At 42.6% G+C, this 16,010-nt stretch overlaps 1 protein-coding gene across 2 annotated transcripts; it reads right to left on the reverse strand.

Moving 5' to 3' along the window:
- Positions 1-1,241: 1,241 nt before the first annotated feature.
- Positions 1,242-11,683, reverse strand: CUNH7orf25 (chromosome unknown C7orf25 homolog). 2 transcript variants are annotated; one of them, XM_045864935.3, is made up of 2 exons: positions 11,456-11,683; positions 1,242-10,514 (listed from the first exon to the last, which is right to left on the reverse strand). In XM_045864935.3, the coding sequence occupies exon 2, from the start codon at positions 10,491-10,493 to the stop codon at positions 9,228-9,230; it is 1,266 nt and encodes a 421-aa protein (XP_045720891.1). In that variant the 5' UTR covers positions 10,494-10,514; positions 11,456-11,683; the 3' UTR covers positions 1,242-9,227. The 2 variants fall into 2 exon arrangements, with proteins under 2 accessions (XP_045720891.1, XP_045720890.1); XM_045864934.3 differs by lacking the exon at positions 11,456-11,683 and adding an exon at positions 10,997-11,311.
- Between the last annotated feature and the right edge of the window lie 4,327 nt (positions 11,684-16,010).

Here is a 16,010-nt window from a genome sequence, read left to right on the forward strand (position 1 = left end):
AGCTAAGCACCTCTGAGTGACCCCAGGCAACGCCACTTGGAAGAGAAGAATCACAGAAGCAAGCCCTGCTTGAATTCCTAACCTATAAAATCATAAGATACAATAAAATGGTGATTATGTTAAGCCACCAAATTGTGGAATAGTTTGTTACATAACAATAGATAACTGGTATAATCCTTAATTTATATAAAGATTTTATAAATCAATGAAAAGATCAATAAAATCAATCAGTTGAGAGAGAGAAGCAATTAACAAGCAATTTATGGCAGAAACACAATGACCGTTAAACATATATAAAGAATCCCAGACTCACTGGTAATCAAATAAATGGGATTTCATTTTTTTTTAACAACTGAAAAAATTAAAGAGGCCTAATTCTGGTAAGGCTATAGGGAGTTAAGCACTGCCATATATTATTTATGGAAATGGAAACTGGCAATCCGACAATAGGACTTTCAGAAAGCCTTTTCAAGTCTGATGCAGAATCCAGGAAGGAAGAGAGACTAATAATTTGTATGAAATGTAAAACATCTCCAAGACAAAAAAAATACCATCTATTAAAGCAAAGGGTATATTCATTAGTGGATTATCAGTTTTTTTATTTCTTGCTCAAATCACCATACAATGGAGGTAAGCAGGTAGATGCTGCTCACCATTGTTAAAAAACAAAAATCCACCTGAGTAAATTTAAAGATCAAATTGGCTTTATTCAATGATTCATGAATTGTGAAGCATCCCATCTAGTAATAAGAAGGAGCTCTGCTGAGCTGCAGGAAAGGAAAGGTTTTTAAAGGTGGAAAGGGGCAGAGGCAGGCACCTGACTGGCTCAGCTGGTTAATCATGACCCCGGGTCCTGGGATAGAGCCCTGTGTCAGGCTCCCTGCTCAGCAGGGGAGTCTGCTTCTCACTCTCCCTCTATCCCTCACCCCACTCGTGCTCTCTCTCTCAAATTAATAAATATTTTTTTTTTTAAAGGTGGAAAGGGGCAGAAAAAGGAAGTTATTAGCAAAGAATGCATTGTTTCAGGCAAGGTCACCCTCCTCGGGGGAATAGAAAGGGTCTACTGGGTAGATGATCTCACTAGTGCGGAATGGGTAATTCCAGGCTCACTGGTTAGAGGTTACATCCTGAAAGAGGTTGAAGCTGCAGTTAGGTTAAGGGTATTAAATCTTGGTTTACTGATATGAGGCTTAGCACTAGTGACTCCATTTGGGGCCCGTTATTTCTTTTTCAACACCGTGGACATCATGAACCCAGTTTGTTTTATTTGGTACCTTCACCAACCCACAGACTCAGAATCCTCCACTAGTTTCTTTTATATCTGGCCAGAGATGAGAAAAAGAATGTGAAGAATTAGGCAAGAAGGTTGAAAGCCAAACGTGGCAGTGGCGTATTTCACTTCTACCCATGTCCTATGGCCCCATCTAACTTCAGAGGAGGCTGAAAAAATGTGGTTCAACTGTGTGCTCAGGAGCAAAAAGGCAATGGTGTTTGATAAACATAACAGCATTTTCTCAGTAACAACAACAACAACAAAAAAATGGCAAACCAGGAGATTTAGCAATACATAACACATAAAAAACTAATTTCCTTCTTATACAAAAAGCACCTATAAATCAATAAAGAAACAGAAATAGGAACGCTCAAAACATATTAAGCAATTCAGAGCAAGGGAAGTGTAAATGGCAAATAAACCTATCAGCAACCTGACTCACAATTAAATACACTTTCTTTTAGATAATGAAATCTTTTTTATCGTATTTATTAAAATTTTCTAAAGTTTGGTGAGGTTAAGTTCTTTGCCCAGCATACTCAGCATTAGTGAGAATGTAGGTTAAAGACACTTTTGCAAATAATTTCTGCAATTATAAATTGGTGACATTTATTGGAGTGCAATTTGGCAGTAAATTGCAAAATGTACAGGCACATAACATTCAATACTTTACTTCTATTGTTAGGAATTCATATGCTGTGCAAGGTAGAGTCCAATATGCCCAGGACAGCCAGGTTCAACAAGACAGTCCTGTTGTCTTAGCATCCTATTTGCAAATTTCTTGGTTTAGAAAACATATTACACAACAAGAGCCCTAGTGTTGGACATATTTTTTTCAGAACATATTTTTTTCAGTTGGACATGTTTATGATAGCGAAGTACTACAGACTTCCTAAAAGTCCCTCAATAGATTGTAAAGAAGTTCATAAAAATTATGATATATCTGTTCAGTGGAGGGCTATTAAGCAATTAGTGACAGCCTTGCTGTCATTTTCACTAAATGTTCTCCTCTAAACCATATGGAACAGAAAGGAGAGCAAATAAAACACTCACAACCTCTTCCTACAGCATAATTATAATACAGAGAAGAACATAAATATCACTTTAGAAACGAATGGGGGAAATACACATCTAAGACTAGCAGATCTGGTAGAAACTTCGTGGAAAAGCAGAGAGGTGAGAGGGTCCTGGGGGAAAGAGACCCAAGAGAAAAACAAAGGTTCCATTCCCAAAAGCAGAGGCAGCACTAGAACTGGGAGCTATGAAGAGCCAATCTGAGACCAGGAGGGTCTGAGGCCTGCAAATAGCAGAATCAAAAAGAAAAGACTTGGAAAGTCCTCCTTACCTGAAGCAGCAGTGCTGAGCAGGCACTGAGTTTGGGAGAGAGCAAGGCTGTGGAATCGCTTGGAGAGAGAATCTGATGATGAAGGGAGGAAGGGAGAAGCTATTGATAACGGCCCTAGTAAAATGTGCTAACCCTGAAGAATTAGAGGGATCCAGAACAAACATACACACATACGCACCGCCCCCCACAGACACACGTGGCAAATATATTAAAGAAACTGCATCTACCTATTCGACACCAGAAGAGATAACCCTTGAATTGTGAAACGAGAAATAAACAACCTAAAAAGAAGAACCAACTAAGCCCAAAGTTAGTAGAAAGAAGGAAGTAAGAAAGATCAGAGCAGAATCAACAGACCCTAAAAAGACAACAGAAAAGAATAATGAGACTAGGTGGGTTTTTGAAAAGTTAAGCAAAATATACATGCCTTTAGCTAGACTTGCCATGAAAAAAAAGAGAACTCAAATAAATGAATTAGAAATGAAAGAAGAGACATTACAACTGATACTACAGAAACACATACGATCATAAAGACTAACAATTATACACCAACAAATTGATCAGTCTAGAAAAAATGGGGAAAATTCCTAGAAACATATAACCTACCAAGACTGATGAATGAAGAAATAGAAAATTTGAACAGATCAGTTACTAATAAGGTGACTGAATAAGTAATCAAAAACCTCCTGACAAAGAAAAATCCAGGACCAGATGGCTTCATTGGTGACTTCTAGCAAATATTCAAAGAAGAATTAATACCAATCCCCACACTCTTCCAAAAAACTAAAGAGGAGGGAACACTTCCAAACACATCCTACGAAGCCAGCGTTATCCTGATACCAAAACATTGCAAGGAAAGAAAATTACAAGCCAAAATCTAAAAATCTTCAACAAAATATAGCAAACCAAATTCAACAATACCTTAAAAGGATTACACACCATGATTAAGTGGGGGATTCCAGGGATGCAAGGATAGTCTAACATCCACAAGTCAATCAATGTGATATGCCCCATTAACAAAATGAAGAATGAAAATCACATGATTACCTCAATAGATGCAGAACAAGCATCTGACAAATTTCAACATTCATTCATGATTAAAAACTCTCAGAAAACTGAGTGTGGAGGGACTGTACCTCAACATAATACAGGCCCTATATGTCAAGCCCACAGGCAACATCCTACTCAAAGGTGGAAAGCTACAGACTTTTCCCTCTAAGCTCAGGAATCAAACCACAGCGAGCCAACACCTCACACCTGTCAGAACGGCAACCATCAAGAAGACAAGAGATAACACGTGCTGGTGACGATGAGGAGAGAAGGGACCCGTGGTGCACTGCTGGTGGGAGGGCACACCTGCTGCAGCCACTGTGGAGAACAGTATGGAGCGTCCTCAAGAGATAAAAATAAAACGTAGAACTTCCATGTGTTCCAGCCATTTCACCTCTGGGTATTTATCAGAAAGAAATCAGCTTGCAAATATATCTGCACCCCCATGCTCATAGCAAGCAGCAGTTTTGACAATGGCCAAGACACAGAAACAACCTGAGTGTCCATCTAGGGATAAATGAATCAAGAAAATGTGGCACACTGACATACAATGGAAGATTATTTAGTCATAAAAAAGAAGGAAATCAGGGCACCGGGTGGCTCAGATGGTTAAGCGTCTGCCTTCAGCTCAGGTCATGATCCCAGAGTCCTGGGATCAAGCCCCACATCGGGCTCCTGGCTCAGCGGGGAGTCTGCTTCTCCCTCTCCCTCTGCTCCTCCCCCTGCTCATGCTCTCTCCCTCTCTCTCTCTGCTCTGTGTCTCAAATGAATAAATAAAATCGTTAAAAAAAAAAGAAGGAAATTCTGCCCGACCTTAACTTCAGTTGGAAATATTTCAACTACAGGTAACTGAAAAAGCCAAAGTGGATTCAACACATGGGGGTTTTATTTTTTCACACAGCAACAAATCTTGAAGAAAGCATATGCAGTCGGTACCAAAGTCTACAAGATTCCGTTGGCTTTTCTCTCGTCTCATAAAGTTATTTAATTTAGAACGGCAACATGGCGATTTCCCCAATTCTACCATCTCCTTTACGCTTATTAGCTATAATTTTCCTGCAAGCGAGCCTTGCCGTCACCCACACTGACCAGGAAGAAGGCATGAGGAGGAGGCGGACGAACAGGGGTCCACTTCTGTCTCCTTAGCAAGGAATTCGGGCACTTCTGGGTAAAGGCATGAACGGGGGAATGAGGGTTTCCATTCTCTACAGGACAGGCAGGTAGAGGAAGGGAGAACAGGGACCTGGCTCAGAGCGCCAGCCGTATCTGCTGTGACCCTTGCTGGACCTTTCTAGGTGTCCTCCGTGTCATCCTCTCATGTTTTCCATCATTTCACTTTTTTGCTGAATTCTGGGAAATTTACTAAGATCTATATTTCAGTTCAGAATCTTTGCTTTAGTTTTGTCTAATCAACTCTTAAAAAGTTTCTCAGCTTTTTTTTTTTTTTTTTACTGATAGTTTTCCTATTTCTAGAAGCCCTGTTTGCCTACGGCTCTCTTTAGCTTCTGTTCTGTAATCATTTTTTATTTACGTGGAGACAGAAATGCCTTTTTCCTAGTGTGATTTCCATGATGTGAGGGGGGGGAGTGGGGGCTCTCTCCCTCCCACACCAGTACACTTCTGTCCCTTTTCTGCTATGGGAATAAAGAGTCATTTTTGTGATCACCAAATTTGAGAGGACTGCCTGGGATGGATGGCTCATCTCGGTCCTTTTTCCTCTTGGGAACAAGCTTCCCATGGGTGAGGTGTTCTCTGCAGCTCTGCAGGGGACAAGCTCCCCTGTCACATGGCCAGCACTACCTGGGACTAGGTAGGTAGCGTCTACGGAACCCGGGGGTCCTGCTCTCTTTCTGCAGATTGAAATCACATTCTCCAACTTAGCTATATGCAATGTTTTGTTGCAAGTGGTATTTTAGCCTCCATCTGCCACTCTGAATTATTTTTTTTTTTCAGAACATACATTTTTTTTTCAGAAGATACATGTGGAACACATCGAAGACTCCAATACTGAGGAGCTGACTCGTGGCGGGTTTCTTCCTGTTTTTACCATGTCTCACTGAAAAGCTCTGCCAAGCAGTTTTTATCCCACTGGGCTCTGTGAGGCTTGGGAAACTGAAGTGTCCCCAAGTCCAGAATGATGCCCTGTATGTTTCTGTCAGGTGTCTGAAGGACAGTACTTGCCTGGGACAATTTTTATACTAATTTCACATAACTGAGTCTTCCCTCAAAAGCTATTAACAGAATTTGGACTCTAAACCCATGCAAAGCACAGGCTGGGCTTGATTTCTCTCATTTTCTTCCACTCAGAGTCACTACAGTCTAATCTCCTTGCTGTCTCCCTGGGCGATGTTTGCAAGATCTCCTTTCACGGGAGCCGCAGATTTTCAAAGGTTCTGGCTTCGTGCAGGGGTCTTGGGATTACCTCGTCTCAAGCAAGCCTTATGTCTCTGATTCTATCCCAGCATGGAGGCTAATCCCCAAATCCCCAGGATTAAGGTTGGGGACTCATCTCTGCCTTTCATCCTCTGGGAAACAAAATCCCCACAGGGTGAGGTATTCTCTGCCTGGGCTCTATTTGAACTGGGATGTTTGTGCATATATTCTTAACCTGAAATTTTATTGCAGCTTTCTTTTTAGGACACTATGTCAGGTTTTAGTATCAGAACTATGCTTATATTCCATAAAATGAATCTGAAAACATTCCCAGTACAGTAATGATCTGAGGTGACCAGGCTACTATTACATGAACGGGCTCCAGTCCTCCACTAAGGCTCTGTCCTCAAGCAGGAGCAGGCCAGAGTTCTCCTCTGAGGACAGGGGTGGGACTATAAAGAGAACACCCCAGCTACCATGTTCAATACTGTCCACCCTACTTATGGTGTCGCGCTCCATACTACTTTTTAGAGCAAAAGCATTATTTGATATGTAGAAGTAAGCAAAAACTTATCTAATGAAGCTAACTAGGCCTGGACATCTTTTTGGAGGTCATTATTGAATAGCTTCAACAATTTTTTTCAATGGTTATTGGTTATTTAGGCTATTTAATTCTAATCCCTATGTCATGGAGATTTCCAAATTTACCCAAACAGTATATACAGTATATTTCCCTGTAATAATTTATCTTCTCCCCAGCTATTTTATATCCTTTTTGGTCTTCTATGTCTCTTATTTTATGCTTTCTGGTTTTTATGCTTCCTTGTGAATTCCTTTGACTTGTCTTTCCCTATATGAACTGCATTTATTCTCCAAACTCACCCTTCACTTGAAAGCGAGTCAGCTTGGTTTAACTTGTACCATCAGTCACATTTCCTGTTTGACACCTCAAATTATATTGCGCTATTTTTCAATGGCAAAAATCACAGAGTTGCTGTTGACTCCCTTCTAAATAAGATGAGGATTTTTGACATGCTTTTTCTTTCACCCACCACTTCCAATTCTTGGTCTTAATCATAGCTTCTACATTACACATCTTCACGTTCGTAATCTTCCGGACATTCGCTTTGCTTTAAAACCGTGATTCCTTGGACTTGACAGTTTTTAACTGGTATTTAACAATTCTCTTAACTTTGCTAATTCTTTTTTTTTTTATTTTTTTAATTCTTATGTTAATCCCCATACATTACATCATTAGTTTTAGATGAAGTGTTCCATGATTCATTGTGCTAATTCTTTTATTATTTATATTTTACCTTTGTGTATATGCGCGTATATATATACATAAATTTTGGTCAGCTGTGGCGGGTCTAGGATACATGCAGGTCGTGTGTGTGTTTCTAGAGAAGGCACCACTCCTTACTTTATGTTCCAGGATCCAGTGCCCCACCACGTCTGTATCTACTGCTTGCACTGATTATATTGTTAGCAACTGCAATCACTGAATGTCTAGGAAAGGAAAATGATCATGAGAGAACCACAGCTATGGCCACTTCAGAAATCAGCCTCTTCTGAGACTGCTGTGGCTGTATGTATTCTGGTTGGCAAAGATTCAAGTTCTTCGGTATTAATTCATCGTGGAAAGGGATAGAAATCTACCTTTTTCCTGCTACTCCCTGAAAGCTCAGCCCTTCGTACTGTGCCTGGCACATGACAACACTCAATAAATTACACTTCAGTTGCTGTTCAACTCCATATCAGACTAAGAATTCCTTAGAGCAAAGACCAATTATTCATTTTTAGACCAAATTATTAAATGCTCAGTACGAAGCACCTTAGTATCTTAATAGGTGCTCAAAAAGGCCTAAGCCCAATTTTTAACACTATACAATTTCAGGTGCAACACAAGTTAAATCCACCTCTCTTTACTAAATTGGAATCCCAATCAGAGCCTTTTCCCCTAGGAACTGTGTTCTGAGTTAATAATGGAATCTCTCCCAAGAGAAACATCCCCAAGTTTACTTCTGCATTTCACTGCAGTGTTCATGGACATCCTACAACCAAATTCCACCCCCGCCCCCACCAACAAACACTGTGGCTGGAAACTGAGTTCCCTTCTCATAAAACAGTAAAGTTGGCACAAAAGAACGAGGTCAGGCTGTGGCAACGTATTCTAATACTGGCTCCTACACATTAATACTTAAGCGCTAAGACCTAGTGTCCCCAATTTTTAAAATACAGTCAATACATATCTCCTTTGCTAATCTGTTTTGCTTTGTTGCAAATAAAGCACCTAAGGCAACATGGACATAAAAATTTATTTTTCATTAAGATTTGTGTCATGCAACAGGCATGGAACCTCCTACCACCATTTCACAGAGTGAAGTAATGCAGTTGTCAAGTTGTTACCTGCCACTTGCAAAAGGAAGAGTAAAGGCAGTATTTGTAAGTCAAATCCCTGCCATATGGGAACTATTTGTACTTAAAAGTAAAATTTGAATTCCTTTCAAATGTTTTCTCTAATTCTTTTACAAGTTATTCAAATATTTTACATTAAACGTCCCAGGTGTATAGTAATGGGACTGCTCTTTCTTTTCACAAAGGCCTATACATAGGTTCATGGGACTCACGTGACCAGTATTCACTTTATTTTCTTCCATATTAACGTACTCTTCGTAAACGCACCCACCAGAGTATGCCTGACATACAGCAATCAAGCAAGTTTCTTTTCATTAATAACGGCCATAACTTTATAACCAAAAACTAATTATAAATTTCCCAGCCTCAACCCACATGAACAGATGAACCAATATAACGAAAAACAAGCTTCAGTTTTCTCCAGATATTTAATGCGAGACGCAGTATAGCCATACCCCATGAAATGCTGATTACCACTAGGGGGTTGCTGCCCTACTGAATCAAATAAAAGTACTGCAACACAGCTAAAAGCTTTATATAGATGTAGTTCTGTTCTTAATCGCTGTAATGTAGGCAGTTTGATAAATAAGCTTGTCTCTTGTGCTTTTTCTACTTTAGGTTATATATTTTATAGATGACACACACAATCAACTCTACTGGTTTAAGAGTTCTAAGTATTATTTTTACTATAGACCTTTTTTCCTCCTCCCCATTTAAGATGGGAGGACCCAGCCTTTGGTTTTCCACGACAATATTTAAAGGATACCATTAGTGTTCACTGTCAGTTGTGTAGTCTTTTGGTAAGGGGGTGGCTAGAGCCTCTTTGCTCTCAGTAAGTGCTCTGGGCTGATGGATAAACACACTAAACTTAACACCCTGGTTGTTGGCAGCTCTGACAAAACCACTATTGGCAGTCATGGTGATGGCTTTTAGAGTGTCTCCCGTCCCAAAAATTGTTAATGAGCGGCTATTGATTTTTGAACTGGCCACTAGTCTCAAGGCACGCTCAGAAGGCTGATCTGGCACCACATTAATTTGTTTAATTAGCATAGTGGCCCTCTCTCTCTCCCCAGGTCCTCCTAAGGTATCTAGAATAGACTGAAAGTCCTTGACAGCAGATTCACAAGCAAACAACTCCTTGTCCTTCATAAATGCCTCCAGCTGTGGTAAAACCTGCTCTTTCCTCTCTTGCTCTGCTTGTTCCGTAAGCACTTTCTCTTTGAAGATAAAGTGGCAGCCTCCATAGCTGAGGGCAGATACATATGTGATTAAAGTAGTAATGTCCAGATTTACTCTTTTGCACACATCGACCTTAATTTCCGTTGGAAACGCAACACTTGCGAGGATATTTTCTCGGTCCACTCTGGTCACCTGCAAAAGTTCAGGGCCCTCGTCATCCGACTCACTCTCACTCGGCTGGAGCTCTTCAGGGTGATCTAACAGAGAGTTAACTGCCACTATGTCTCCTCTCACAGAAATGCCCATTTCTTTGAGCTTCTCTGCCATGGGGCTGGAGACGCTGTTGTAAAACGCAAAGATGATGTGAGGGTTGCTATACTGCACAGGCTGCTGGTGACTGGCCTGGAGGAAGTCTTCAGCCTGTTCAATGATACTTTTGTCACCATACTGGCCCCTGCCCAGCCAAATGTTATGGAGAGCTTCAGCCTTTCGGCCAATGGCTTTCACCCAAGTATGACCACCATTTGCAACTACATCCACCACAAGGGTCTGCTTTTCTCCCAAGGTATCTGTGTAACCAAAGACATGAAGAACACTAACAACTTCCTCCAAGTTTTCTGCTGATTCCACAATGGCTCTTAGGTGTGTCAGATTAGTGCTCTGTAAATGGGATTCCTTAATAGCTACTTTCCCGGCTTCTACTTTCTGCAGGAATTTTAATTCTGCCTTCAATTTGCTGCACAGCTTTGCACCACCTTCTATGCCACCTTTTCTTGATCTAGAAAGTGATTCTGCTCTCTTGATCAGTTCCTTGGCTATGGCGATTCGTTCACAGAGCATGGAGTGTGCAGACATGCTGACAGCATTATTCCTTTCCTATGGGGAAAAAAAAAAGAAGGCAAATCGAAACAGTCCTCAAAAATCATGGCAATCAATTCTTCACTGAGGATTATTAAACTTCAATCTAGCAACACAGCTTATGAAGGCTCAATCTATGAACCTGGACTTCTGCATGGCTGATTTTGGAGTGACTCCCTCCTGTGACAACTAAGGAAAGGATGATCCCTGTATTTCTGAGCTCTTCTTTGGTATGTTGGATTCTGACACACTTTCTAGACCTTTATCTCTTCAGTTTGAAGGTCATGTCCAACACGTCCCGGGTCAGGATAAAATGCAGGAGTTCGGCAACCTACTACATAAGGAATCCCCTTATCAGCTGCTTTACTGTTTGGTTGTACAACAATTTTAATAAAAGGCTCGGAAAGTGGAGAGAACGTGATTAAACTAAAAATATCCGCACAGACTAGCTGGTCAGCAAACTGCCCAAACCAAGCCAAGGGTTAGAAAGCCTTTCTAACCCTTTCCTCCTTCGCGAGCGGGTCTCCTTCACCCGCCTGCCTCGCGCTGTCCCACGGGCACACGGTACACCCGCCACGGAATCGAGACGGCCTCGTCCCTGCGTTTGACGTCAACCCAGTACATGTTAAGAGACCGGAGGGGCCCACCAACTCGCACGAAGGAAAAGCCCGAAGGTGAACTAGAGCCCGCGAGGGCAGCCCGCGGCGACCCGGAGGTCGGCGGGGCCTTCCGGGTGGGCGTCGGGCCCTGCAGCCGTACCGGGTCCGCCCGCACAGCTGGGCCCGGCCACGCAGACTCGGGCGCAAACAGCCCCAGGGGCCGGCGCTGGCCGTGGAGGCCGGGACCGGGCGCGCGCGGCGGCCCGCAGCCGGCCCCCTCCCGGCCAGGCCGGCCGGCCCAGCCCCCCCGGCCTCGGAAGTGGCGTCCCGCTCCCTCCCTCCGCCTCCCCGGCTCCTCACCGGCAGCGCCAGGACCGCGAGCGCGAGCAGGCACGTGCGCGCGCGAGGCCGGGACCCGCCGGGAAACCTCGCCGGGCAGACCCCACCCCACTCTAGCCGCTGCTCAGCCCGCGCGAGCGCCGCCGCCTCGGGAGCCTCCTGCGTCACGTGGCCCCGCGCCGGGTGACGCCGAGTCCGCGAGTCCCGGGCGGCAGCGGGGCCTCCCGAGCGTGGCTGACGCTAACGCGGCCGCCATGTTTGTTGAGGGCACCCGGCTTCTGCCACTCTCGCAGCGGAAGAGACCGCGAATTCGCGGCCCCCGAGCCCGGGGGAAGCAGAGGTGGAGCTCTCGGGGCCGGGCGTCACTCCCAGTAGGGCGCCGGCCACTCGGTCCCGGGCAGGCTGACCCCGAGCCCTAGCCCTTAGGCTCGGTCTGGACTTCTCCTGGGGCGGAAGTCGTGCATTTTGGTGGAGAGTATCTCCCGGTTGCGCCCAACTACCTTATTTGTGCTGTCAAGCTCAAACCCCTACCGAGTGGCAGGCAGTGGTTGTCTTGGAAAAATTTTCAGCTCATTTTAATAGAAGAGGAAACAGGTAGAAAGCTTGTCAAAGGTTTCAGAGGTGTTATGTGCTAGAGGCGGGACTCCTGATTCCAAGCCAAAGCACTTTCTACTGCGCGATTCTGGGCTCTCCACAAAAGTGTAGTACCAGAGATGTGCTGCCTTTCTGGAGGACAAATGATCGAATGGCTTCTGAGGAAGAAACTATTAGCCTAGTAAGAGTGTCCAAAGTCAACCAAAAGATGAGGACTTTTGATAAAGTAAAGCTAATTTTTAAAAATTTTTAAAAAAAGACTTCAAATTAACAATCCCATGTACGTCTACTCCCAAACCTTACTTGAGCCTTAGGAAAGGAAAAGGAATAAACCCACAAAAGTAACAAGAACAAGAAATGACTGCATGAGATGTCAACACATTTTTGGAAGACAAAGAACAGTAACACTTCTTCAATGCTTATTTTATGGCAGGCATTATTCTAAGTGCTTTCACATATTAACTTATTTAATCCTCTTCACAAAGTAAAAGGTAGATATATTTTAAAGCTAAGTCCACCACAAAGAGGTTATTTAAATCAGGCAGCCTCTCTGTAAATGGAGGGGTTTGCACAGTGGAGAAAAGTGTCTGCAGCAAGTGACTCACAAAGCAGAACCCCAGAAAGGCTTTGGAACTGCAGGTACCTAGAAGGTAGAAGGGAGGGGCGCAGTGAGGCAGGACTGAAAATGGGCACTGCTTACAAGTCCGTAAGAACAAACACCCAAGTCCTCTCTCAGGTCCAGTGCAGCTGAGCAGTTAGCTATCCTTCCCCCGGCAAAAAACTATAGAGTTTACCATGCTGAAGGCAGGGAGTCAGAGGGGTTCCAGACACATTATGAAGAGTAACAGTTTTCCGTGGAATGTGAAATAACTATTATTAGCTCCTTCTCTGCCCCTCCCAGAATGCTGACACTTCTCTCCCCAAGCCCTATTTTTCTCTGGAGAAAGGGAGCAAATGAAAGACCACAGAGCAATGGTTTACAGCAACATCCCCCAGTAAGTAGATTTGGGACTCACAAACACAGCACTTCCAAACATTTTTCTGTTTGGAATTGAAGGAAACCAGAAAGCAGAACAAAATGGTTTTTAAAAGTATTCTATAACTAGCATCCTCAGATAAAAGGTATTTCTTTCATGAAACATGAGGATTTTAGAACTTCTTTAAGGGGAGCTGAGAGTATACAAAAGTTTTTCAAAATTAAAAATGACATCCCCAGTTTCAAAATATCAGTAAGAGTAGGAAAAGGTGGGTAAAACTGTACTAGAATGTACAATAAAGACAGGTAAAAAATACAGCAGAAACAAAAAGGAAGTTTCTCAAACACTAGGAAATTTACCAAAACTGAAAGATTTTAGTTTCTACAGTGAAAGGGCCTACTGAATGCTCAACACAATGTTAAGAAACCCACAGAAAAGGACACATCACTGTGAAATTTCAGGATGTTGCAAATAAAAGGTCCTAACTGCAGAGGGGGAAAAAAAGTTATAAAGAAAGGATTTGGCACACATACACAACAGCATTAGGTTTCTCATCAGCAACACAGGAATCTAGGAGTAATGCCTACAAAATGTGGAGACTGTTTCTAACCTAGAATTTTTAAAACCCAACCAACTGAGAATATAGTTTCAAACCTGCAACTAGCCTGGAGCAGAGCAGAAAGAGGGTTCCAAGAGAGAAACTTCTGGAGGTGTTTGGAGGGGAGGAAGGGTTAGGGATTAGGATTAGGGAGAGATTAGGGAGAGAACCGTGAAACTCACTTTACACGATATACTGAGGAAAACAGTATGCAAAAGGTTTTACAATCCTGTTGGAATCTGGGAAGAACTGGTGACAGCTACACAGAATACGAAGAAGTGAAGCAATTATCATCTTCAGGAAAATTATTTAAGAAATATAATAACAGTATACTTACAAAGCCATAATAAAAACTTTTAAACTGAACATTGTGATCTAATTAAACTGAGACAGAAAGTGAAGATGATACAAGAGTTCTAAATTCTCATCTTGCAGAATATAAAGTTTATATAGTGGCTATCCTTCAAGAATCCAGAGGTAACTGTATAAGCCTACTACTTAAAATATGGAGGAGAGTACCTGCTGGAATACCTAAAAAAGTTAAAAGTAATGAAACTCAGGGGCATGGCCTCAAATGAAGTGTTAAAATTATCTAATTTTTTTTTTTTTTAAGATTTTATTTATTTGACAGAGAGACACAGCGAGAACAGGAACACAAGCAGGGGGAGTGGGAGATGGAGAAGCAGGCTTCCCGCCGAGCAGGGAGCCTGATGCGGGGCTCGATCCCAGGACCCCGGGATCATGACCTGAGCTGAAGGCAGACGCTTAACGACTGAACCACCCAGGTGCCCCCAAATTATCCAATTTTTAAAATATGTTCATGCTTAGAAAGCTATTACTCACCTGGATATCTGATAAAGAGGTGAGATTAAGGATTGAGTTGGCGGTTTTTGTCCATGAACATCACTGAACAGATGAAAACTCCTTTGATCCTCCTTATCACCCAGAGCCCAGTGAACCAGCACTTGATAATTATAAAGATCAGTATTACTCCTTTTCCTTATTCCCCTTTTCCAACTCCTTCCTGCCTCCACGTGAATTTTAAAGATTTCCCTGTTTCATAACTAATAATTATTTTGCAAACTTAAATTCGTGGCTCATTGAGGAACTAGAAAAGAGAAAGGGCAGAACCAGTGGAAGCAAAGTTTTTAAGTGGGAAGATAAAAAGTGAACCATTATCAGAGAGGGGCTATGAACATTAGGAGCGCTGTGATGCTTAAGGAGGTTGAAAGCTCAACTCCACAAGCTAGAATGAGAGAAGAGTTGTGAGACATTCAGGGATGCAGTGGGTCGCAAGACCAAAGAACTGAGTTCCCCAAGAACTGGGACAAAGAGGAATGGCTTAATTTTAAGGTCAATGAAAAGAATCAACTGAGAACAAAGGTAAAAGCGTTCTAGGCAGCTTCAACTGAACGAGGCTTTGCATGAACGAGCAAGAGCCCGAGAACAGAATATGGACATAGAGCTGCTTCTGTGAATTTTTCCTCCCTTTATTCTGTGGGCTTCTTCTGTTAGCCCTTAGTAGGAATCTACACACACTCTTTTCTTTAATATGCCTGCCTTTACTTTTCCCTTCTTTGACTTGCAGAATTTTGGTATTCCTCTGGTTTTGAATATCGGACATTAGAGAGGGCTTAAACAAATCCAAAGGCAGCTAAACCTTACAGAATACTTGACCATGAACCCTGCAGACCTTTCATTTGCATCATCAAATTTTGTCCTTAGAAAGCGCTCTGAGCTAGTAAGTGGGAGAGTTAAGACCTGACCCAAAAACCATTCCTTTCTACTACTAGGTTCTCTTTCTAGTGTGCTGGAGTCTCAATAGACCAAGAGCCCATAGGAGAGATGATTAGATAAGGCCTTCAAGACAAACATCCTGATCTCAGAGGTCAAGCTGCCATCTCCCATCTCCCGTAATAAAGCCGCTGCCTCCTATCCTAAGATACAGAGCTATCATGATGGTGGGGAGACCTGGGACTCCTGACCAAAACACTTCAAGGTAAGACTCTTTTCTCCTACACTCAGGTAAATCTTAAAACCTTTTGCGCCACATTTGAATCATGGAACTGCCTACTATAGGTCTGTTAGTAAGAAATGATGATATTCATAAACTCTGTTCTGTGGGCCAGACTAATGATGATTTGTCTTATCCTAAAATGTCTTAAAACAAACAAAATTTGGGGTGCCTGGGTGGCTCAGTCGTTAAGTGTCTGCCTTTGGCTCAGGTCATGATCTCAGGGCCTTGGGTTCGAGCCCCATGTCGGGCTCTCTGCTCAGCGGGAAGCCTGCTTCTCCCTCTCCCACTCCCCTGCTTGTGTTCCCTCTCTCGCTGTCTCTGTCAAAATAAATAAGTAAAATCTTAAAAAAAAAAAATTAAGCTGTATGTCTTCACATATAATAAAAACAG

This window comes from Mirounga angustirostris, unplaced genomic scaffold (assembly GCF_029215605.1).
Source record: "Mirounga angustirostris isolate CCGP_5_RB_7025 unplaced genomic scaffold, mMirAng1.0.hap1 SCAF_12, whole genome shotgun sequence".
NCBI lineage: Eukaryota > Metazoa > Chordata > Mammalia > Carnivora > Phocidae > Mirounga > Mirounga angustirostris.